Raw genomic sequence first — 25,634 nt, forward strand, 5'->3', positions numbered from 1 at the left:
AAATAGAATATATCCACAGATACTCATCTTTTTTTTAAAAAATAGACCAGGTTTACAATTGCAGACACGCATCAACACGATGGATAGACATGAGGAAGAAGGGATGGGGATGGGGGGAGAGAAGTAAAGTTTTGTGGCCCATTTCATTGAAGAAACACTCGAGGTTTGTGCGCTCACACCACGAGCAGCTGCATTACTGTGCTGTCGGCAGTTTAGCCTGCAGCTCGTTGCTTGCTGTGGTGTTGCAGCAGTACTGGGGCCTGCAGCAAAGCCATTCACCTCCATCATTGGCTGCTGATTGGTGACATCAGCCACTTATCATGGTACGTGTCCACAGGGGCGTGTATTTGATGCTAGGAGTTGTGCAGCCTCCAAGATTTGGATGCTTGATAGGCTACAGTGCTCTCTCCTATAACTGCACAAATATTTCTTAGCTGCACCTGATTGGATGAATGTGTCACTAGTGGGCTGTCATCTCCCGGATTTCAAACCGGACCAATATGGCGGCTCTTTTGGAAACTTTCTTTGATATTATAAAAACAGTTAACCGAAAACCTTGCAGCTGCTGAACCTGTCTTCATTTTAGATCGATGATAATTAGTTTAAAAATTTCGTGGGAGTTTTCAAAAGGCAGCATGCCCATGATTTTCATAAAGTGGCCTAAACCTCCACTTTATGCAAATAAGGAGATACCAGCGGAATGCCCTGCCTCTTGAAACCTAACCCAACACTACCAGAATGCATTGCACGGTTGCCTACATAGACAAAGTGACCGATCCTGTGGACACGTGCCATCAGCCCACGCTGCAGCAAACAATGATGATGCTTCCCAGGTCATAAGTAATGTCTGGAATATTTCAGTGACTGATTTCTCGAGTTGCTTGCGGTGTAAACGCACAAAACACATAGGCCTGTAATGTCACATTTAGTCCACGCCTCACCTGGTTTGATTGAGACTCTTGTAAGCTGTTGATTGTAATCAGCAAAGCACTGAACTGCTTCCATCTAGAAACAGCTGAACTTGGCTTAATACAGATATTCCTTTTCAGAGAATGCAAATCTAATGTTTGAAGCCTTAAAGGTGAACTGAAGAAGTTCCCCGTTGTTAGTGAATAAGAGGGATAATCGTGTATTTGTGTTTTCTTAAAACACAGGCAATATTTATCTTGATAAAAGAACTGGAATGAAAAACTATATCCTCAATATCAAGATGCTGAATAACAATTTTCTCTAACGCTACCCACCTCCACAAATATATATATATATGTGAGATATATATATAGATTTTTTTTTTCCAAAGAAAGGCAGACAAACTCTACACAACAACTTCATGTTAAAAACTTAGGTTTTCTTTTTTTTGTTTGTTTGTTTGTTTTTTTTTTTTTCTTTTTTGTTTTCTTCAGCTGAAGTAAGTTATGGCTCAGATGCAGTTCCAGGCAAACACAGGAGCTGACCAGACTGGTGATGGATCGATGGCTCAGGCTTTGTGGCCGACCGGCACCGACACCAACAGTGATGTGCCAGTAGCTCTTGCCTCACCGCTAAAAAATCCAGCGTCCAATGTCCTCATGCTAAATGCTAATATGGGATGGATAAACTGGCTACTTAAGCGCTAGCTAAGTGCTTGACATCGGAGTGTAAGTGCTGGTGTCAGCTCGGCTGTAAATCGGTCATGGATAAAAAGCTATAGCTCTTGGTTACACATTTACAAGGAGATAAATCGTAAAAAAAAAAAAAAAGAAAAAGAAAACAGAAAATCTTAGACTCCCACAGAAGGTGCTACTGCATCTGTCACACACCATCACTCGGATCCAGCACTTTATCTGATAGTATCTCATCTGCTTCCTAGCATCCTACATTAGGCACAGTCTCTTTGACATCACAACGGCACTAGATTAAGATCTCATTTGAGACAACTTTGCAATCGAAATCCTTCCCGTCTTCTGTTGTGATCATGCCATCTCGCTCGCAATGGCTAAGGCTAAACCCATAACAACAGAACAGAGCAATGTTTTTGCTCAAACTCGAAACAAACATATGGCAGGAGGGATTAGCATAAGGCTATAAATATATATTTCCCTGCACCAATCAGCCGCCTCTTCTAACAAAACTATGTAGCACCATCTCTCTTTTTAAACACATTTCTCACTCTCTGCTGCAAGCGTACCTGGATTGATTACTTTTTAGTTTTATGGATACTTGCGGTATTCTGCTATAAATGCGAAATGTGTGAAATCTGCATGTTTGAAGGACAATCCAATTGAATCACCAGTGGCAAAAAAAAGGCAAACAAACTGAAAAATCCCTATTTCAAGCTGTAATGCTACGCAGATCTGACCCCTCAGCGGTTTCCACAGCAGGCCTACCCTCAGCGGTGTGCACACTCTAACTTATATTTGGCTAAGTCACCAATGGATTGGAGTCCACCATACTGCCCTCTTGCATCATTTACACCCCCAAACTATCTGAGATGCTACTATTTCCACCTTCAAGTGTCTTCATTGTTGTTGCAGCACACTGATTGGTGGCTGACTTTACATTCAGTCAAATTCAGGGAGGGAACAGAGGCCGCCTCCGTTGTCGTATTTAGGTAGTTGAGAGAATGTTTCATGTGCACCCCAGCTTGAGTAGTATGGCACAGTGCTTACATTGTCTTAGACTTACAATACAGATCTTGATTTACAGAACACCACAAGTAACAACAAGACGAAGTAAAACATTTCGAAATATAAAATCGGAACATGAACTGAGTCTGCAAACAATGTATTGCTCAAGAAAGAGGGTACGTGAACTGACTCTTTTGGGTGTGCGTGTGTGAATTTGTATGTACGCGTGTGAGTGTGTCTTTGCATGTGCAGTTATTGGGGAGATGATGGGACACCATGAGATAAAAGGAAACACAACAGCTAACATTGTACAGATAGGTGTTCAGCTCTACTTAAGTTTGGCACTCAGCTTTTCATTAAGCCAGCAGAATATCAGTCACAGTTGACTTACCCTGTTGTCAAGAATACAAACACAGAAAAAAGCACAGACACACAGAATAACCACACCAAGGAGAGGAGCCAAGAGGAGAGGAAAAGGAGAGGAGATGGCAGGAAAGATAGACATGAGAGAATAAGATTAGGGGAAAGGAGGTTAAAGCAGAAAAGGAGAGAAAAACAAGAGGGTGGAGGAGAAAAGGGGCGAAGAGAGGAGAGAACAGAGGAGCTAAGCAGAGAGGAAGAGAGGGTGCATGGATAAAACAGAGAAGATTAAGTGGTTATCACCCTCCTCTCCCCCTGAAGAAGAGGGTATTGATCACACACAACGGTGCCTCGGGCGGGTGTCACAGTTCTGCGGGGGTGTAAACAGTTTGTTAAGGAGAAAGGAAAGTAGGGGTAAGCGTTTTGTTTAAGAGAAAAAAAAAAGTGTTCCTTATCGAGAACACTGTTCTGTGTTAGAGGCTTCTGAGAGCAGCAGGCATACAGTACTACAAAGTTCCTGAGCCCTCAGTAAGCATTAAGAATCCTCTGAATGCAAACTACTCCACTGCTTCAACACCCAAAGCCCTTTACTGTCTGTAGCAAGGGAAGTCTCCTTCAGTCATACCACTTCAAATTCTGATTTGCTTATACTGTATTGGATAACCCAGTTCAGTGAGCGTACTCTGCTGCTGTTGTTGTAGTTTTTCACATATTGAGAGGAATGAAAAGAAACAAAAGTAAACACACAGTTTCTGTCGTCTTCCTTTGACTTGCCCTGTGGGGTTTGTTTGGCTTTCTGGTTGGTTGGTTTGTTTGTCTGTCTGTTTGTGCAAGAGTTTTATGAAAGGGCTCAGTGTGGTTACTGTACTGCCATTTCTGTTGCCAGGCAGGTTCAAATCTAGATTATCCTATTTAGCTTCTGCCCAGCTGGTCTCTCTGCAGACTTCTGACCCCCTTTTTGGACTTCACACTTCGCTCTCCACGCTGGAGAAATGGGCTGAGCCCCTCCGTGAGCAGAGGCTCTTGGCTTTGAGTGGTAAGTGGGGGGACTGGGGGAATCTCTGGGGCTGGGGCACGGAGCGCAGTCGCTGATACTGCAGTTTGGCACTTGCCGAAGCCATGGAGGAGGGCTGGGGAGCCCCCGGGGTGGACGAGACCACAGATGGAGAGGATACAGAAGAGGAGGACGTGGAGGGAGGAACGTGGATGGGGTGAGATGAGGATGGGGGAGCGGGAAGCGCTGGGAGTGGGGGAGGTAAATTGGGAATGAGAGGTGGAGGTGGAGAGGGCTGCCTTCCTCGATCTCGATCTCGATCTCGATCCCTGTCTGTTCTCTGTGTCCGCTGGATACTGAGGTTTGACTGGCTGCCAGATTTGGATGGATTCTGTGAGCGCTCTGGTTTGGAGGATGATGAGGGGTGGCGTTTGGACTTCGGGGGACCACCAAAACTCTGGCAGTGGAGATACAGCTCCTCCTGACTCCGCGAGGTTATCCTGGCCCATTTGGAGGAGTGGGAGTGTGAGTGGTGGTGGGGGGAATGGTAGGAGGAGCAAGCGGCATACCCTCTCCCCTTGTCCTTTGACTTCCGCTTACTCTTCTTCTCATCCTGTATGTGGAGTTTGTCCACTGACCAGTAGCGCCGAGGGGGCGGTGGCGTGAGAGGAGGCGGGGGCCAGTGTGACCCTGATCCCCAGCCTCTTTCTCCTCCATCGCCTCCTCCTCCACCGCCGCCACCTCCTCCCCCACTGGACCCCCATCCGCTCTCTCCTCCCCCCCATCGCTCTCCTCGCTCCAGAAACAGGTCATCTCTACTGTTGACGCTGCCGGCTTTATCCCGAGAGGGGTAGGTGCCAAAAAACCACCCACCGCCTCCAATCCCTCCCACCGCCCTGCCTTCATGACCCTCCCAGTACCTCTCGAACTTCCCAAACTCTCCTGAAGAACCATCGTCATCGGAATAAATCCCGACTACCTTATCTTGTTCCCGCTCCTCCTCTGATATTGTCCTTCCTCCTCCTCCACGTCTCTTCCCTCGCTCTGCTTTCCGTCTCTCCAGCTCAGAGTCTTCCTCATCGTCCTCCACCTCTGACTCCCACTCATGGAAGGACAAGCCCTCCTTGGAGTGCATCTCACCTCCCCTCCCGTTGCGTCCCAGCAGAGGCCTCCTTTCTCCTTCCATCCCTATGGCCTCCCTGTCGGAGCCTTTACTCTTCCTGCGTTTGGAGGACAGAGGGAGCAAGGGGAGGAAGGCCGACGGGATGGTATCGGAGGATGGGTTCCCCCCTCCCCAGAACTTGACGGATGTTGAGGGTTTACTGCTGGAGCTGTGATAGTGTTTGCTATTTCTCCGCCTGTGGTGTCTCTCCTTCCCTCTGCTTTCCTCCCCATCATCTCTCTCTTTCTCTTCTCTTTCTCTCCTCTCGTCGTCACCTGGAATGTTCCAGCCATAGCTTCTGATGGAGCTCTCACTCTTTTTCCGAAATGAATCTCGTCTCAGGGGAGGGTAGGAGGGGTAGTCTGGCGTTGCTACTTTCATTTCCTCCCTCTTGTCAGCGTCTCCTTCCTCTTGCTCTGACCTCTTTCTCTCTCTCCTCCTCGCCCTCTCCTCTTTCTTCCTCTTCTTCTTCCCTTTGCGCCTCTTGCGCTCCCTTTCTCTCTCCCTCTCCTCCCTCTTTTTCTTTTTTCGTCCCTTCTTCCTCCGCTTCCTCTCACGCTCCCTCTCTTTGTGATGCCTCTTCTCTTCCCTCCCCATCCCCCCTCCTCCATCTCCCCGGGTTGCAGTCCCTCCACGTCCTCGATCTCTCTCGCCCCATGATGCCCACCACTCCTGTAGCTGGGCTAGCTGGATGCTTGCCCTCTCTCTAGCGTAATCTCTCTGAGGACGTGGCTTCCTCGGTGGGATTGGTGGAGGTGGTGGGCTGCAGGGCAGCGAGCGTGATGACATGCGGCGAGAACGGATCTTCCGCCGTGACCCCAGCAGAAGGCTTGACTCCTCCGTCAGCAGGTCAGAGTCATAGTCATCATCCAGTGTGAACTCCCGGTCGCCTGCTCTGTACCGGAAACTGAGCGAGGAGTTGTAAGAGCTCTCACTAGAGCAGGAGGAGGGGGAGTTGGAGCGAGAGAGTGAGACGGAGGAGGAAGAGGACGATGATGAAGAGGTGGAGGAGGAAGAGGACGATGCACTGGAGCAGGAGGAGTAGAAACGGCAAGGGGAAGAGGGTGTAGTCGGAGTGTGCGTTGGGGAGGAGAGGGGGACAGGCAGCGGGAGAGGTGGGGGAGGTCGCCGTCCTCTCCTCCCCCCTCCATCTCTTGCTCCATACCTCCCTCCTCCTCGCCTCCCCAGGGGAAGGATGTTCTCATACAGGGGCCCACCAGAGCCTTTCCTTCTTGCCTGGACCAGGCTTCCTCGTCTCCAAAAGGAGGGTCTTCGGTGAGGGGAGGGCGGGAGTGGCGGAGGGGGCTTGGAAATGATATGTCCTGGGCCTTGTTGGGGGCCTTTGGGAGGCAAACGTGGCATCCCTGAGGCCTTGGGGCCCCGTGGATTAGCTTTGGGTGTCTGCTGGGGGCCCCCTGCCTGTTGGTCCGTGTTAGCTCCTAGCCCCTCAGGATCTATAGGACCATAGTAGCGCTTGTACTCATCTAGCCCTGCTTCACCGCCTCCCCCTCCTCCCCCTGCGCCTCCTCCAGGCAGGGTCCAATGCTGGCCCAGATTCTGCTGGTACTGCTGCTGGGCTTGAAGTTCGGAGATCCCTCCTGCAATCCCCCCGACACCCACTCCTCCGCTACTGCCTACGCTCATGACTTTCTCCGGCTTTGGCCTATTCCACCGATCGACCACGGCGAGTCTTCGATCATGGCGAGGCAAGAAGGTAGAGCAGGGCATGGGGCCTTCCAATAACGGGCTGTTTGACGGACCTAAGGCCACCGCTGAGTGTCCTGAAGTGGGCGGAGAGCCGGGCAGCATGGTCGTGTAGGCCGGTCCCTGTTGCTGCTGTTGATGGTGCTTCTGCTGCTGTTGCTGCTGTACCATGGCAATGGCGGTCGTGTTGGTTACAGTTGCCGTGACGAGGTGCTGCTGCGGCGCGGGAGGCATCGCGGACATAGTGTGGTACTGGGGCAAAGAGCTTTTGATGCCTCCCGGCGCTGTCTCATCCTCAAACTTGCAGCAACTGTACATCCCCTGGGTGTGAAGATAAAAGAGAGATCGTAATTAGACCAGCAGGCTGCCAAGTACTGTAGGTAACAAGCAACTTTGTGTGTAAGAGAGCGTGTGTGTGTGTGTGTGTGTGTGTGTGTGTGTGTGTGTGTGTGAGAGAGAGAGAGAGAGAGAGAGACAGTCTGACATTCCGAATACCACTCCTTTGATAAGGTAACCTATAGAGCTGCTTTGAGCTGATACCTACACAAACCGTATGGAAAATGCCTTCAGAAAAATTGTTACAGACAAACTCCTGGTAGCAAGGAAAGTTGAACCTCTGAAATATTAACAGTCTAACTTCAGCACTGAACGAATAATGTGTCCCAAAAGGAAAAGTGGTTATCTGAAAACCTATTTGTAGACAGGAAGAAACACCTGTTCATTTGTTTGTTGTGATATCTTTACCCTCACATTTAAGTTACAAAAGAAACATCTTTGTAAGCTTACAATTTATTCATTTTGCTTCAAAGGACTATTTCTCAGATATGTGAGATGTGAGATTTTAAACAAATATTGAGAAGTTATTGTGGTTCATTTTTTTTTCTTTACACCACAGCTTGAAATATTCATCGTCGGATGTTTTCAGGGAGAAAACAATTTTCACATTAATAGAGGCATGTCAGAAACTGGCTTCTGAAAAATGGTTACAGCTGCTTTTACAGAGTGTACAGAAAAAAACAGGATCATATTCCTAATATTAAGTTGCACTACGTATTGCACAGTCCATGTTTCAATTGCCAGGCCTTGTAATCTATAGTTCCACTTCTATACATCCTCCTCTTTAATCAAGTAACTTTAACAACAAGTGCTGAATCCAAATGTCAGGACATGCACTTGCAGACTGGCAGACCTAAGGGAAATCTGGGCTGCCCGAGTCAATTTATCGAGTCTGCCATGGGTTTTTCCAGAGAGTCCGCTTGGACACTGATCTCAACAAAAATTCACAGATGTAAGGATGCGACAATATCAACAAGGTGAAGGAAGCGATAATTAATAAAATGCACATGTTCGTGTCATGTTTGTTTGTTATCTCTGGTGGCAGATGTCGCTGTTTGCTGTATCCACAGCAACAAGTGAGATGTTAAGTCCCATCTCATTAGTGTATTTTGTATCCTCACAGCCCTGTGGCCTTGCAAACTTCATGTAATGACACTTAACAACAATGACACGTCAACATCACAGAATGCGAGGAAGTCTGCGAGTGTCTGGTCCGCCAGTCTGGAGCGCTGACATAAGGATTCAGCAAATTAGTCACATGCTGTGTTCCAGTAGGTAACTCAAACACAATGTATTTACATGTCCAATGTAAGATCAATGTTTTTTTTTTTTTAGTATGAGCAGCAGAAGGCTACATGGAACCCAGTCTTTTGAGATCAGTTTTTATCAGGCCAGGTTTGAAATGGGATTCACATAGCGTATTTGAAAATGCAACTCAGTCTGACCACGCAGACTGAATTTCAACAAGATCAGAGAACAATAAACATGGAGGACAAGCCAGCTGGAGAGTAGCGGTGCCTGCAGATAAAGAGGCTCCATGCCTGCTTAAAGGATAATTGCAGTAATTTTCATCTTGGACATTATTATTCTTAGGTTTTTTTTTTGCTTGCGAGTTTGCTGGGAGAACTGCTGTCCAATGCACACAATGTTCAAGGCCAACAATCTCCAACAAGTGATTTAAAGATGCAGGCACTACAGTGTGATATTTCATGTCAGTTAAACAGCTACTTCTGTAAATACCTTGCAAGAGGATTCAGTTAAAGCTGTGAAAGGTTGCTGCACTGAGAACGGCTTTACATTTGTCTGGGCTACAACTTTTGTGTTTTTATTCATCGTTCGTTCACCCTATTTCCCTTTATCTTCACTCCAAGCCACCGACTGCGTGCCTTCATCGGCTCAACTCTATTCACACAAACTAACTCCATTCCGAAAATAAGAAAATAATCCATCTATTCTCTCATTCTCTCCCTCAGCATGATGGGAAATCACTCTAGGTCAGGGGTGTCAAACTCGTGCCATGGAGGGCCAAGAGGCTGCAGGTTTTCATTCCAACCAAAAACTCCACCAGCTGATTTCACTGATCACCCTACCTCCAAACAGAGAGGCGGGACTAATCAGTGAAATCACCTGGTGGAGTTGTTGGTTGGAATGAAAACCTGCAGCCTCTTGGCCCTCCATGGCACGAGTTTGACACCCCTGCTCTAGGTGGTCTCCCTTTACCTCTCTCACTCTCTGTGTCACCATATCTCCTCTAGAGGCAGACAACGGGTGTACTGACCATGAAATATTAATGAGAGTTTTTGGAGAAACGCAGGACTACCAAGCTCCTTAAAGTCTCAATTTTCACACTATCAAACCAAACAAAGCTTTCAGCAAACAAAGCATCACTCAGCTGGAAATGGGCTGGGATTTTCAAAAAATATTGTGAAGTGATGGCTTAAAAAGCATAATTGTAGAAGTGAGTACATGAATACAACTTTTGGAGGAGAGCCCAAACAATAGGGGAGTGCTAGCAAAAGCAAAATAACCTATTTTGTCATCATAATTATGCTATTTAACTAAGTGGCAGCAGATGTTGCACTTTATGAGATTCACCTTGCCAGTGGGCCACCAGTTTGCTTCCTTAATGTACCACCAGTCAGCTGAAAATCTGATCACTTATAAAGCCAGTGAGCCTCTGGTTTCTCAGTCTGGCTTCACTACACAAGCTTAAACTTGAGGAACCAAAGAGAAGGAACCTACATCTTTGGCATGAATAACAGTGGAAAAGCTTACTTTGCATTTTTGTTTAGGTACACACTCCCCTTACAAGCAAACCAGGACTTACAGGCACTCATAAGCATCTTGTTTACCTGACAGAGTTTAGATAACCTGCCATCCTGTCAGGGTATAGATTTGGGTGTAATGTAATGCTGTATAATGTTATTATGTAACTGCTTTGAATCATGTTCTCACTCTTAATGAAATAGACAGCAGTTTTCTTGGAAGATAGGCATCTCATTTTTCTTTTGTTACCCAAGCTGACAGAATGGCATTGTTCTCACCTGAAAAAAATAATTAAAGAAATTAAACAAGTAAACACCCCAGAATTGGAATAAAATGCTCCAAACATGCTTGACGTAAATGCACGTTAACACTAACCCAAACAATACTATACAGAGGCTGAAGATATGCAAACAGTGTTAATTAGCACTGTATGTCCACCTTAAATTTTAAACCTAGAAATAAATCAGTTAATTATAACATTGTCTCAGCTCAGTGACTCCCTCTCTGCTGCGCCCAGTCACACTCCCTCTCCTGCCTTTGTGTATTTACACCTCGTTGTAGATAGATGGGACTCAATTATCAGCTAAGTGTGCGGTACTGAGGAGGGCCATGTAAATCACAAAGACTTTATTATTGCTCATACGTGAAGATGATTCATAATGTCCATCGATATCTGTCACATCTTAATGACAAAATGTGCGGGGCCTCCTGTAAATCTCTGTTCCCCACTGGGACAAGGATCTGATGGAGAGAGTGTAATAATGGCCCTGCCGGACACATGAATCAGCAGTCCCAGCGGCATAAGTCCTATCACAGTCCTCTGAGCACAGGGTGCAGCGCAGTGTGAAATTGAAACCTGGGTGACTAACTGATTGGGTTAAGCCAAGCCACTGAGACTAGCTGCAGAGGATTTAAAGCTAGCACTGCATAGCTTGGGAGTTAAAAAGCAACTAGTTTTGGGTGTGCCCTTTGCATGCAATCACAACAAAATTAAATTATGAAGAGTGCTACAGATAAGAGATGAGGGTTTTTTTTTGCACAACAATAGGTTGGTGTGCTTTCACTGCATAAAAAGACTAAAAAAAATTAAACTAAAAAATTATAACTAATTACCGGTCTGAAGGACAGCCTGTGGATATCAGTGGTTACAAGGGACATAACAGACCTCTATACCCACATGGTTTCAATTAAGAGAAAGGTCATAGTTACACCTGTTGTGTAAGTGCAACCTGGTGCATCTGATCACACCAGGACGCACTAAATGCCAAGTGTGTACGCTTTCAGGTGGGACCTTGGCCACACTGAAAATCCTCATGTCCTTGTGTTGTTACTGGATCTCAGTTATATGTGTTTATCTCATTTGACTGTAAAGTGTCTTCGAGTACCAAGGAAAACACATGATTATTATTATCATTATTATTATTATCATTATGTGCGGGCAGAAATCCAAACACAGTCTGGATACTACAAGCAATGTTGTTTACCACTGTAAATGCCACAATCTGGGATCAATGAAGAAAAAAAACAGAACAAAACATTGATTTGAACATGATTTCTGAATGAAGGAAATGCAATTGCAGCACCCTCGACTACCAGCTATAATAAGTTCTGCTGCAAAAATTCGTAAAATTAAGAGCAACAGGAGACACTGATCTGTAAATATAGTATTGTCATGTTTCTGTCTTTTTTTTTTTTTTTTTTTTCAACATTGTGCAGTTAAATCAAATCTGACCACAGAGCTAGGATGCATGTGTCATCTGTGGATAAATCAATTAGACCTTCTCTAAGATCTGACAGCTGTGATTGCAGAAGTTGCATTGAAAAGGCAAGTGCTACCATGGCCAATGACTGTGTGAGTGCATGTACAGTATATGCTGTCAACTTTACACCAGTACATATCCGTTCTTTACACATTTATGCACTATTCCAAAGGGATGTCTCCAAATTCAATTCAATTTCTTCATTTCTTGTAGCTTATTTGAGCAGGTGACATCATCTTGATATACTTATTATATAAATTGTAATTATAATGTTAGCCTGATATTTTGGTCCTCTATTTCTGAACATTGTGATGAAATTACATACTGCACAATGATTTATGGGTTTTACACATTATGCCAGATGTATACTGCAGATGTAATGCATATCTTCATCTTATCACCAGTTAACACACCCCTTACTTCTCTTCTTCATCTTTCTTCACCTGTCTTACTCCCCTTATGTTTGAGTCATTTCTACTGGGTATCTCCTGTGTGTATGAACCATGGATGTTTGTACAACCTTCATCGTCAAGTGATTTTATCTAGCCATCTAAGGTCCATCTACAGCCGAGCTCCGTTAGAGCCCCATGGCCATCAGCCATTGGATGTCAAATTAAAATGATTCCACTGCAACTAATGACAGTCGCTCGACTACTTGTGTCACATCCATATAGTCATGTTAGCAGAGCATTGCATTCAGCGGCAGTGTCAAAGCCAGAGGAACAATAATTAACAATTAAATGGCTGTCACACATTAATTCTCATACAGGGTATTGGGAAATAACATACATTACCTTGCATATCACTGAATATCCTCTACATGCACGAATGGAAGCAATCTGATTGACACTGATATGTACTACCACTACCAATACTTCATTTGAGTAAGAACTGAGTACTTAAATTACTTAATATACACTATAGTCATATTTAAGAGAGGGGAGGAATGCTTTCTATTAAATCTAAACTGTGTGCTCTATATATAATGCAACACTAATGGCAGCACGATGGCAGTGGAGACAGGCAATGTTCATGTCATATGCATTTTCTAACCATAAGTACCATCGTCTGACTTGTATACATCGACATCTGACCTGCAATTACAACTTGGAATTAAATATTTTTTTCTGAAAGCGCCAATATATCCACCCAGGAGGTAAATAACCCACAGGTGTCATGAAAATGGCAAGTGTAAATCCAAATCCAAAGTAAGTCTAAATTTAATGTTACTTTTAGCATGCATGATTTTTTAACCAACAAGCTGCATGTCATAAAACAGAATATTTTCTTAAATTAATAGTTCCAGTATTGTAATGTTTAAGAATTGTAATGTTAAGCTTACTTTACTTTCCCATTCACTTACTTCACTTTACAACTGATGAGAACAGCTGCATGTCATGTTGATGGGAATCTTTCTGATCTCTACCTTTGTTCCCAAATGAGGTGAAAGCAGCAAAAAAAAAAAAAAAAAAAAAGATTGTAATGATTCCTCTTCACCGCTTTTATAATACCACTGGAACACATTTCCACCGCACATAAATCTGCAGTTTTCTCTGCTTTCTCAGGGAATGAGGAGGTAACACGTTTACAGTTGTTCATTTGTTGTCACTCCATCATGCCAGTGTTTTCCTCACTTTTCTATCATTCTCTCACAGTTTACACTGAAAAAAAAAAAAAAAAAAAATCCAACCAATGCTCTACGAAGCCCATTTGCCACTTCAACAGTCTCCCCTCCCTCCTTCTTTCTGTCCCTGCCGCTTCTTCCTCCCCTCCCCTCCTCCTGGCCTTCCTCCAGCTCTCGCTATCCTCCACCACCCCTGCCTTCCACCCAGCACTATCTGTCCTGCTGCCTCTTCCCCCTACCTAGTTTTTTTTCTCCTCTCTGACCTTCCCACCTCCTCTAACTTCAACTCCCTCGTCACTCCTTGTTTATCTCACCCTGCCCTCCACCTCTTCTCCTCCCTCCTTCTTTCCTCTCTCCTGCATGATCTCCTTCTTTACCCATGCCTCCTCTCTCCTTTTTGTCCTCTCTAACCTTACCTTTCCTTCCCCTCCCTCCCATCCCTTGATTGTCATCCTCTCTCCTTTACCCCCCTTTCCTCCCTCTTCTCTTTGCGCTCCTCTCCAGCGCTGTAAGCCTCCCTCAGGGCCTGTTTGAAGTCTACTCAGGACAAAACTTGATTGTATTGGCTCTACTTATGACTTAAGAAAATAACTCTGTTACAGCTAAGTGATCACTTTGCACGGGACCCTTTGGGCTCCACTAGGCTTAACGCCAAGCAGAGATGTCATTACAGTTGCCCTTTTTGGCCTTGCTTTGCTCTCCCTGCTCAGTGCCAGGAGAAAGCAAAGTTACCCCAACACTGAGGTGCACCTTTTTTTTGCACGCACGAACAGCGAGTTTCTCAAAAGCTTTTCTTTCACCTGTTCTTCTATATCTACCCTTCAGGAGTGAAATGCTGCTTTGCTTGTTCTGTGTTTTATCTGTCTACATTTTGTTGTTTTATTGTTTGTAACTTACCATTTTTCTTGAAATTGTCTTTTTTATAATGGGATGCACTTTTGAATCTTGGCATTTTTGAATATGTATTATTTCCTTTCTTTCTTTTGGAATCCTGTCTGACTAAGAAAGGATTCCAAAATTTTGGGAGTCAAGCTCCATTAATTGATTAGAAATAATATATGAATAGGTTTCATTTTAATTCTGTCTCTTCTGTCTGTCTCATTAAATCTGTTTACTGGCAGAAATCAATTGGGGATCTCAATCTTTGGGTTCGTTTCATGCAAAAAAACAGGATTTCCTATTTTGTACACTGTAGATTCATTCCTCTGAACAATTTCTGCTTCTCATTGTGTTGCTCCTGCTGCATTCATGTCCTTCACACATTGTCCTACTTGTAATTGCCACTAGGAGGCTGATGTGAATATCTTTTTTTTTCAGCCAGCAGCTCATATTTCTGGTAATCATACTTCAGTTGTTCTCAGGCAGAGAACAAAATGTGCAGCTTTTTATTCCAACCAAGCGATACAGCAGCTAATTTCACTGATTAAATCCCCTCACTCTGGTTGAACTTGTACAAATCAGTGAAAACAGCTGATGTAGTGTTTGATTGGGATGAAAACCTACGGAATCATTGTATCTTTATTTTCTGGATTAACTGGCATTAACATGCATCTTACTTCCAGATTATGTCTTTATCTGATGTAGATGGAATATATTTACACCTGCCATCTGAATCTGTCTGGTCCACACATGGATCTTGCCTGTTCCCCTTCCATGAGTGCCGATGGTGGTGCTATATTAACCAATTACACATTTTGCACAATGACAAATCTCACATCAGCAGTTTCAGTGCATTGGCCTGGATCTTATGGTATAGGCCACATCCAAATAGCTCCAACGATTTTTGCTCAGTTCTGCCCAATATAGTCACTGTGTTGGAATGAACCTCTCATAACAAAAAGCTGTCAAATTTCTGATTTCCATAATTGTTTTGCCGCAGTGCATTTTTGAACATTTTGAAACTACTTGCCAACAATGTGGCGTGTGGCATGTTTTCAAATTCTTCTGAAGGTCATATTGAGTCAAAGGCTGCCTTTTATGCTTGGACCCCATCAATTATTCTGGTTTGCATCTGCTTTCTGGTTGAACCTTCAGGCCAATTTTTTTTTTTTTTAATTCATTTACACAGCTCCTACATTGCTTTGTATTTACAGTGACAATAATGCAATAATGCAGCCATGCAACACTTCTGCAGAGACCCTTTTCCACCCCAAATACATATCAAAAAGCATCAGTGTACAGAGATGCTACTTTAACTTAAGTATGAAATGAGCTCAAGTTGCATTTCCACCAGGATTTTCTGCGTTCTATCTGGTTATAATCTGATAACCCAAGATGCATGTTGATACCAGCTGTAAATCAGGTCTTTGTCGCTCCTCACTTCCCTCCCTCCACCTCAGTTCTCCTCCCCCCTCTCTCACCCTGCTGAGAGCGAGGAGGAAGTCCATCCCGCCGGACCGGCTCATGCAGTGCCGCAGTTTCCAGTACACCAGATGTTCCCAGGCGAAGACAAGCAGACTGAGGCCCATGGCCACCAGCAGCATGTAGAAAACTCCCGCCATGTTGTCGATGTCCAGCTTACTGCTCATCACCTGCAGGACAGAGGAGAGCAGGCAGGCGGAGGACGGGTGAGAGGGAGAGGAGGTGAAAGGCAGGATGGGGAACATATGGGAAGGGAGAGGTGAAGAAGAGAAAGGAGAGTGTATTTATTACTAACAAGGGGCAATTTGTCTCGCAGACAGCAGACAGAAAGTTAATTACTACCAGCAGTACAATAGACAATCCTCTGCTGTCACTGGGTGTCAGTGCACCCATGTGTATGCTATTTTAGAGCATAACACTGATTTGAAGACCAAAACATGTCAGCTACCAAAGATAAAATAAATAATAAATATCTGGTTTACACTCAACAAAGAAAGTTTCCAGACTTTTTTTTTTTTATTCATTAAGTACGAACATTAAGAGCTGTCAGCTACAGCCATTTTGTGGTTGCCTGCTTAGAATTTCATTTAAATCAGCTCAGGGAACAAGGCAGTGTAAGCAAAAGAAACCACAACACAAGTCGGTGGGTCAGTGATTTGGTCTGGTGTGGCTTTGCAGCACCGATGATAAACCAGCTCGCTTACCATTTGCAAAACCACTGTTGTGCCACCATTTCAGCTGCTGAATTTGTGCGGCAGTTTTACAATGTAAGAACTGAATGTTGCATAGAACATGTTCAGAGTATACAAATAACATTCACTTTGGAATCGTTGAGTGTTAATCATTCATATCAGAGCTTGTAGCACATTTTGTCAGTCAAGGTCCGGCCTGGTTCCTCAGTGTGCATTCACACCCAGAGTATTTGCAGTGGTTAATGCAGGGGTGTTGACTCCTTCAGTTTTGTGTGTTTGTAGTTAATATAATTGGTAATCCAAACCGACTAGAGGAAATTACCCCTAAAAGCAAAGCTTCATGGGTGAGATGGATATTGACATTTCATAGCCAGAAGTTACTCATGCACAGTTGACGCCTTGAGGGCAGTAAATCAATCTAAAGTCTGGATTGATGCCCATACTCAGGTATTTCTTAATCAGATCTTAACTAGTATTAAAAAGAGTTATATTGCAATATAGAGGAGCAAAAAAGTCCATCATGTTTAATTAAAAAGTTACAGAGACTGGGATGAGATTTGTTTTGACTCTCCTCTGCTGCCAACATCGGTAACCTGGCAGGACGGCAGGTCACCGAAACTCTGTCCAATACACAAACTACCTCTGAGTCAGCGTGACTTGTGTTTGCAAACCCTGGTTCACTTGTAATTGGGCAGTCTGAGTGTAAATGAGCCAAATGCAACAAATGCAACTAAATGCAGTGATTTTTTTCCCTGTTTGCTTCAGACCAAATAAAACAAACTGTAGGTGTGAGCACACTCTATGGTGGTGAAATAATTGGACAGCTATATGTAATAATTAACTTATGCTGCTTGTCAACTTACTAAGACCAAAAATGTCACATCAACTTTTTTTTTTTTTTTTAGCAGGTGTTTATGTTTGGGTTGTAATGGGTAACTGATATGGGCTGCACTGTGAAATAAATCTCCATTTTAACAAGTACTTAACTCTCATATTCAGTGTCAAAAATCAATGCAGTGTCACTTGTTTCAGGAATTTCTCTAGGAACAAGCATAAATATGTTGAAACAAGTATAAAAATGGACACTTGATTCAATAAAATTCTGGACACAAGTTGATCAACATCAGAAACATCAGGGGTAAATTATTTTGATCACGGTTGCTTATTGATAAGGGCTGGTCACCGTCCGACATTATGACTGAAAAAGTGAAGTTACATGGATGTTATTTATCATCGACCCAGGACACTGAATCACAAGTGTTCTTGTGTTGAAGTGAAGCGTCACAACTCTTAAAGAGCAACTAAATCCAAAGCCCAAATCTGTGTGAAGCCTGACCTCTAGTGGTGAAAATTAGGGTGTCTGTCATTCTTTATGGATGGTGACATCACCTGCCATCAAAGAACAGGAAGTCTACTTTTCTCCATTAAAGGCCAGGCGTCACAATTTGGGTTTTATGCTGTTTAGTTGCTAAATAAACAATTAACTAAATTTGCACTATTGTACAAATTCCTTGAAAATTTACAAGTTGAAGAGGACCACCTGAACACACCATAGCTAGCTAACCAGCTGGATTAGACTAGCCCTGGCCCATTCTTAAAAGGGTTAAGGTTAGGGTTATCATCATACCTCGATCTTATCGTTGTGGCAGATCCCCGACAGCCAGAGACGCTCCAACATGTCAATTTCATCTGCAAGACAAAGGATGGAGAGGGAGGGAGGGCAGGGCAAGCCAGGAGGAGGGGATAAAGGAGGGAAGAGGGGAGAAAAGGGAGAGTAAATAAAGAGAAAAAGGGGAATGAAGGAAGGGGCAGGAGACGGGGAAGAGAAAGAGTTAAACCAGTCAGCGAGGAAAGAGGAGAAACTGAAAGAGAAATAACTGAAGAAAGGGATTAGCGTCCCTTTGTTATGAGAGTGAGGTGTTTGATCCCTCGAGGGAAAAGAGCAGAAGTGAGAGAAGGTAATAGTTGGAGAGGTAAAGGAGAGAAGGAGGAGGAGAAGGAGGAGGAGGAGTCCGACTGGGGCCTACTGTGTTACGGCAAAAAGAGAGGGACAGATGATGAAATGCAACACGGGGGAGAGCAATGAAAAAGTGAACGCACGTGTGTGTGTATGTTGTTATCACAAAGGAGAGAAAAAAGGATGCAAGGAGACAGTGATGGGAGTGAACAAATGAAGAAAATGGGAGAGGCAAGAGAGAAGAGCGGAGAAGGAGCAAGCTAGAGAGAATTAGGAGAAATTTTCCAGAGGAAGTGATGAGAGAGAGAGAGGGAGAGAGAGAGAAAGAGGAAGAGAGAGAGAGAGAGAGAGAGAGAGAGAGAGAGAGAGACCCTTTGATGCGAGTCGTGAAATGGCCTGGCGTCTCTGAGCTGGCCATGTTGAGGGTAGAGCGACACGACAGCGCTTGGGAGATGAAAGGATAGTGCACACAAACATTACACACTCCCTGCTCAAACTGTCAGAACCCCCCCACCCCCCAAACACACACACACACACACATGCGTAATGGGACTCTCAAGCACCAGCCATTAATGCATTAATCAAAAAGAATGAGGCAGTGTGAGAGGGAAGGAGGTTCAAATGTAGAGACAGATTTGTGCAGACAGACACACGCACATGCACACACACACACGCACACACAAAATGGTTTAAATCTCACACGTACATGCGCACAAGCACATTCACACTCATGCATCAGTGCAGGTGCGAGCGCACGAGCGGGCACAGACACACTCAGCCTGTGATCATACAAAAAACTCTGATGAGGTCCCAGCCAAACGAGCTTTAAAATCCCCTTACTCACAGTTACAATATTAATTGACCTCTGGGTTAATTAACGCCATTTGGAAACCCCTCTGTGAAGCCTGCACGGCACGGATTAGACCACCACAGCTCGGCCATGTTGACTGAAATGTCAGATCTGCTCAAACAAAACACAAGTCAGCTGCCGAATATGTATCGCCGTGCGCCACATCCCACTTCCCCTAAGAGTCGCATGTGGGAATTCAAACGTTCCTTGACAGCCGAGTTAAACCGGGCTCAACTCCTCTGACCCCGCCTCCTCGCCCCCCCATGCTCCCCGAGCAGATTTGTGTCCTAACAATGGGCGCTAATTCGCATGTTCATTCTGTGTGCAGCTTGCTCGCATAATCTAATTCATCAAATTTCAGTGAGTGCTGTGCTGATTTCTCTCGCTGCCTCCCTCTCCCTCTCTCTCGCTCTCTCTCCCTCTCCCTCCCTGTCCGGCTCTTGTTCGCTCTCCCTCTCTTTATCTCTGTCAACACGTTAATCATGACAGTCACCGACGCATAAAGCTGCTCTTTGGGAGAAATCTTCGCCACAAAGAGCTGACAGACACGCAGAAAACTCAGCTCTGTATCCTCTCTCACCTGCCCTGAGGAGAAAAAAAAAAAAAAAAAAACGCCACAGAGAGGAAAATCTTATGCACAAAGGGAAAGGAGCAGAAATGCAAACACGGAAAGGGAGGAGGGAAAAAATCTCCCTTAAACTAAAATTAATGTGTTATTCACATAGTTTTTTGACAGCTTACTCCCAGTTCACTTCTATTCTATTCCTGTGGGCAGCAGTGTTGTCCAGTGAGTAAGAAAACTGTTGGCCCTGCCCTCTTTGTCCTAGGTGATTTTTAATTGAGATTACAGTTTTTTTTTTTTTTCTTCTCTGTTTGGTCCATTTCAGTTAGGGATGCTCTGATCTGGATGGGCCAAAACTGCTTCCGATTGTTTACCTACATGATGGATGAGGTTCATGGTGTCCAAATTTTTCACTTAATTCTTAGTGTGCCACTTCCTTTCTGCAAATGCTACGTTTTCTGACACTGTAACAATTTCAAACCTGAGGCATTTGGAGTAGCATTGATATGCACATTTTGCATCAGTTGCATTTTAAACATAGATCAATGAACATAGCTCGGTTTGCCAAATCGGCCAACTTGGAGACCATCGATGGAGTAATTTGGAACAAAAATCGGCTAATTTAAATCTGGCTGATCTATTGGAGTATCCCTGCTTTCAATTAAACCGCAATGCACTTGCTCCATTAGTTCAGTTTGTTGGAGAGCAGAGATAGCCTGACCTATTCAATCCACAAATAAATAACAGAACTTTACACTGTTAAACTGCATGCAGCACATACACCACAGTCCAAATTTACTTGCTGGTGATATGCCAATCCTTCCCAGTAAATTCAGCATCAAAACTGTAACGTTTGCTCTCAATATGGAGTAAATTTCAAAAAGTGCCCACTCAACTATCAGTTAAGTGAAAAAAAAACCCCAACAACATCTGTATATTGTAGTTTCTCTCTTGATATAGTACACACATGCCACTGTACAAAACTCACCAGAAGCAGGATGATGAAATCAGTTTTTTAAAGATTTCTTCCCAAGGGAGCATCATGCCCCAGGACCCTGCTGGCATTTTGGGGGAAATGCCCTTTAAAAGATCTTTTTTCTACAGCACTTCTGCTTTATCAGACAGTTCATGGTGAAAATAGGCAGAAAATGTGGAAGACAGGAGGAATGACAAGCGACAATGATTCTGAAAAGTTGCCCTTTAAGACGATTTCACCCCTGCATTTCACTGCCAAGCAGTGGTACACTGTATATATGTACTCAGCAAGAACATGAAACATGAAAGATAGGAGATGATTTGCAGTTATTGAAATAGGTTTTCTCTGACTGACAGAAATAAATTATAACAGTTGTAGTTTTTCCAGTCTATCACAGCTGCACTGTTCCTCTAAGTGACGTTTTAATAAAAACTGAACTCTCATTGCCTTTTCTGCACGCTAAAATCTCAAGAAATGAATCGACAGCCGGTTTGAAAGGTACAAGCAGGTTGTTTTCTGGCTGGGAGAGTAGACAAGGTGGTGTGTGTGTGTGTGTGTGTGTGTGTGTGTGTGTGTGTGTGTGTCTATCTGTGCACATGTGTGTAGTGCTCTTAATTGATCCCAAAGGAAGAGATTTATCTTTTTCTCTCCACCTGCCATTCCCTCTCCACAGGAGGGGTTGAACTCAAAGATCAACTGCACAACAGTGCCCCCTGTGGCTGTTCAGGATTTGGTGTCTTAGTAAAAGGAACTGCTGCAAGGCACTTTAAACTTTAAACCTTTAAACTCAGATTTTCCTTCAACTTTCACCTTAAGTGGTAAGCTTCATCACACTCATACTGAGTCAAATAATTAAAGCCAAGATCCCAGTGTTTTACGGCTGCAGCATTACATATGTGTATAAATAGAAAACATGTAGATCCAGCAGGACATGTTTGGTATCTTTGGAAAGACTGGGATCTTCACTAGAAGTTAAAAAAAAAAAAAAAAAAAAAAAAAAAAGTTCTGCTGGTTTGAATAAATGGTACTGGCAGGACTGAAGAAGTTATTGGGTAATCAAACCTGTGGCAAGTTGTAGTCAAGGACATTCTCTCCAACTGCTTGTCCATTGAAAATGCTCTGTCTTTTATTCCCTTCTGTATTTCTCACCAAACACACTGTTTAGGGGATGATGTACTGAAATAAGTGCTACTAAAAGGAACATATGCAGTCCAGACATGCACACAACACCTCTCTAAAATCACTGTGTGTGATTTTAGGTTGCAAGTGAGAATTAAAATTTCACACCATTAGGATTCAGTGACGGTTTGACAAAAACAAAGGCACCGGCCTGTATCTGAGCTGTGAAGAGCCACACAGCCCTGCAGAGGAGTCCCGGGACAGTGAAGCTCTGTTATTTCAAGGCTGCTGTTTGTTCTCCTTGGGTTTTGTTTTTGCTGCGACTTGCAGATCGCTTCGCTTAAATGTTTTATGACTGTGCAAATAAAACTAAAACTAAAAAAAAAACCAAAAATGTCGGTCAAGGGAAACATCTGCGGCTCCGTTCACAATCTACGAAGTTGCAAATCAACAGTCTAGCTTCTGAAGATCAGAGCCAGACTCAGAGGTATCCACACGAAAAAAGACATCATGAAAAAAAACTAAAGAAATTCTGATGGTGTACTGCTACTTTCAACCCTCAGTGCCAAAAGTCATTCGTATTCACTTTTATTCTTGTAAGATTCTTTGTGTGTGAGGTGGCTTTGCTCAGTCAGCAGGAATCAGTGTGAGTGGCACAGAGGAGAAGTGTAGCGGAGGCGAAGTTTAGATACATGCTGCGCTGGGATTTGAGCCCACAGCAGGCTTAAAATGTCAGCAGATTTAAAAACTGTACATCGCCGTACCTTGGTCCTCTGTAGCCTCACTTTGAAGACAATATGACTTTTGAAAGCACCTGTTAGCTCCAAGTGGGACTCGACACGCCTGCCGAGAGGTGCACGTGGTGCATCTGCACTCCTACAGGCTTTCCTTTATCTGCTGGAAGATTTGAAGACACAGCACAGCGAGTGTCACAGGTAGCTGTAAAACCTCATCTATCTATCTATCTATCTATCTATCTATCTGTCTATCACTTGATGACAGTGAAATTCTTTGAACTGAATCATTCACAAAAAGTAAAATAAACTAATCAAAGATCAGTGAAATTATGTTGTGGTGATTGAACAGAATACTCCAAATTGCAACTTTTTTTTTTTTTGTTGCTTAATAATATTTACTAATTCAAACATTCTTTTGTCTGAATTATTTTATCAAAAAAAGATAGCCATATGTTATTATAATTATAAATATTTTGGCAGAAAGTACTAATTGACTAAAAATGTGGTTTTGATTTTTCTTATCTTTTTTTAGATTTTATTTGAGATTAAAACAACACTATCAGCTGTGAAGGAAACTCATCTTAAAAAATACTGGAAAAAAGATATGAGATAGAAATAAGTTATATAAAAAAAAGTAATTAAAAAAATGGGTGTTTACAGGTGCAACCTTTTTCTAAGCCACAACTACTACTAATAATGAATAAATAAATGGATAAATAAAAACAGGCATGATGCTGGTATGATCTGTCCTGACCGGAACATTCCTGTTTTAAAGGGACATCTTCAGTTTCACAGTTTTTCAATCTAAATGTTTTCACTTTTGGGCTGGCAGACTGCCCCCCTGAGTCCGAGGCCAGTCCTCCTCCGGTGTCAGCTGCCCAGGGGAGCGGCTGTCACTGCCGGCGCCGACACAGCTTCCTCCCGGCTCTCAAACTTGCTAATTGCAAGCAGGAGAAATTGGTCCCCTGAGCTGCCGGTGTCGGTGGCTGACCGTTCATGAAGTTCCACAGAGACTGAAGAAGTGAAAGTGCTCTAATAAATTCAATCATTACGCAGAAAAATAGATTCAAGGCACCCAAAAATTGGTTAAAAAAGCCTTATTTGGAGTGTGGCCAAAATGTGTTTTTAAAATTTTAATAATGAATATCTGAATTGAATAAAGCCTTTTGAACATATTTTGGAGTGCCTTGGATCTCATTTTCCTGATATTTTATTGCTTTGTTGGAGTGTTTTCACTGTCTTCTACCCTTTTTTTCCCCATAAAATACCCAAATCTACTTTAACTACTTTCTAACACGTTATCTTTCACAGTCGAAGATAAAAGCTTAGTTGCCTCCTGTTTTTCAAAGTGAAGTAGCACTTTAACATGGCCAGTCCTCATAACTCCAACAAACCAATTCACAGAAAATTAAACCTGTGAAGGACACTGTCCTCTGCACTCTCCTCTCTCCGTTCAGTTTAATTGAAGTAAGTGTTGGCATGAATGGTGTATCACAAAGCAATTTGCACATGACCTTTACCTTCGAGGTGCATCAGACAGTAAGAAAACAAAATATTTCAACCATGAGTAAGCCAAGTTATTTTTAAGTTTACAGCTAAGACAAACTTCTGTTTTAATTTTCACCTAGAACTACTGTAAATGTCACAGGATTATCGAGAAAAGAAAAAACCTAAAAGACATCTGAGATATTTCTGAAACATCATACATAACAATGTAATTGTGTCCCTGCTTCTTGCCGTTCCCAATTACAACACATTCTCAGTTCTTCAGACACCCCAATTTTCTGATGTTTCTCAGTTTCTAGGGTGTGATAACCAACTCATAATTTGGATAACATTGCCCTTTTTCCAGGTCTTAAGATCCTTTGATACTTTGCCTGTTGAGTCTGATGATTTAAGCTGCGGCAGGACTCAAGTTTTCCACTCAAGTTCTGTCATTTCCTCCTTCCCTCACACAGAAAGGTTCAGTCACTGGTCAGCATTGTTACTCGGCTAGCTGTGCTCTGAAAGCACCAGAGAGAATGACGTGCATCTCGTCCTTTCCTCCTCTTCATCATTCTCCTCTTCCTCTCCTCCTGCCACCTCCTTCTCCTCCTCTCAGGTCAGTTGTCAGGTGAAGATTCCCTCTGCACCTGACCCCTGGCCTCTGCTCCTAAAGCTGGTGCTAGTTAGTTAAGTTTAATTATCCAAAAACATCAGAAAGAAATGAACCCTAATTTGGTATGTAGTCTGTGTGCCAGCATATGTTGGCCAGTTGTAAGCATCTTGGCAAATGAACATATAATAACAAAACAAAATAATAATAATAACAAAATCACAAATAATAGCTCACATTCATAAATTACTGCTAAAATTACTGCTAGCGTACATTTTTGAGATCTGCTACGGTGACGTTACATCCTCAACAAAACATTAAGTCCAATTATGACAAAGATGTTAAAAAAAACAACAAGAACAGTAATAATGGTATTACAACTGCTGCTGCTGCTACTACTACTACTACTACTACTACTACTACTACTACTATTAATACTGCTACTACTAGAACTACTACTACTATTATTACTACTGCTACTACTACTACTGCTACTATTACTACTACTGCTACTACTACTACTACTGCTACTACTACTACTAATAATAATAATACTAATAATAATGATAATAATAATTTAATGTTGTCACATGTTGAGATCACTAACCGTCTCAGCAAACCAAAGAAACTAAAATGAATCTTTCACTACCTAGCAAACATTTCTACAAGCAATTAAAGCTGTGAGGAAGAAGAAGAAGAAAAAGAAGACATGGGAGAAGGAAGAGAAGAAGTAGATGTAGAAGAAGAAGAAGAAGGAGCAGAAGAAGCAGAAGAGGATGAGGAAGACAATCAAGAAGAAGGAGGAGAAGAAGAAGAAGACGAAGAAGTAGAAGGTAAAGGACCTCATGAAAACCGTCTCCTAGCCAAACAAGGCTGTGATGAATGAGGATGAAAAAAGAAATGCAAACTAAAAAAAGGAGAAAAAAATCTGAGCAATTTATGAAAACATCTGACCCTATTAAAGAATTTGTGG

At 43.2% G+C, this 25,634-nt stretch overlaps 1 protein-coding gene across 1 annotated transcript in view; it reads right to left on the reverse strand.

The window, feature by feature from the left end:
- Nucleotides 1–3,931: 3,931 nt before the first annotated feature.
- grin2da (glutamate receptor, ionotropic, N-methyl D-aspartate 2D, a) overlaps nt 3,932–25,634 on the reverse strand; it is a 150,037-nt gene continuing 128,334 nt past the window's right edge. The window contains 4 exon segments of the mRNA XM_030063907.1: nt 3,932–5,260; nt 5,573–7,147; nt 15,673–15,843; nt 17,993–18,054. Of these exon segments, the coding sequence (XP_029919767.1) occupies nt 3,932–5,260; nt 5,573–7,147; nt 15,673–15,843; nt 17,993–18,054 (3,137 nt within the window).

This window comes from Myripristis murdjan, chromosome 11, assembly GCF_902150065.1.
Source record: "Myripristis murdjan chromosome 11, fMyrMur1.1, whole genome shotgun sequence".
In the NCBI taxonomy this organism is placed as follows: Eukaryota; Metazoa; Chordata; class Actinopteri; order Holocentriformes; family Holocentridae; genus Myripristis; species Myripristis murdjan.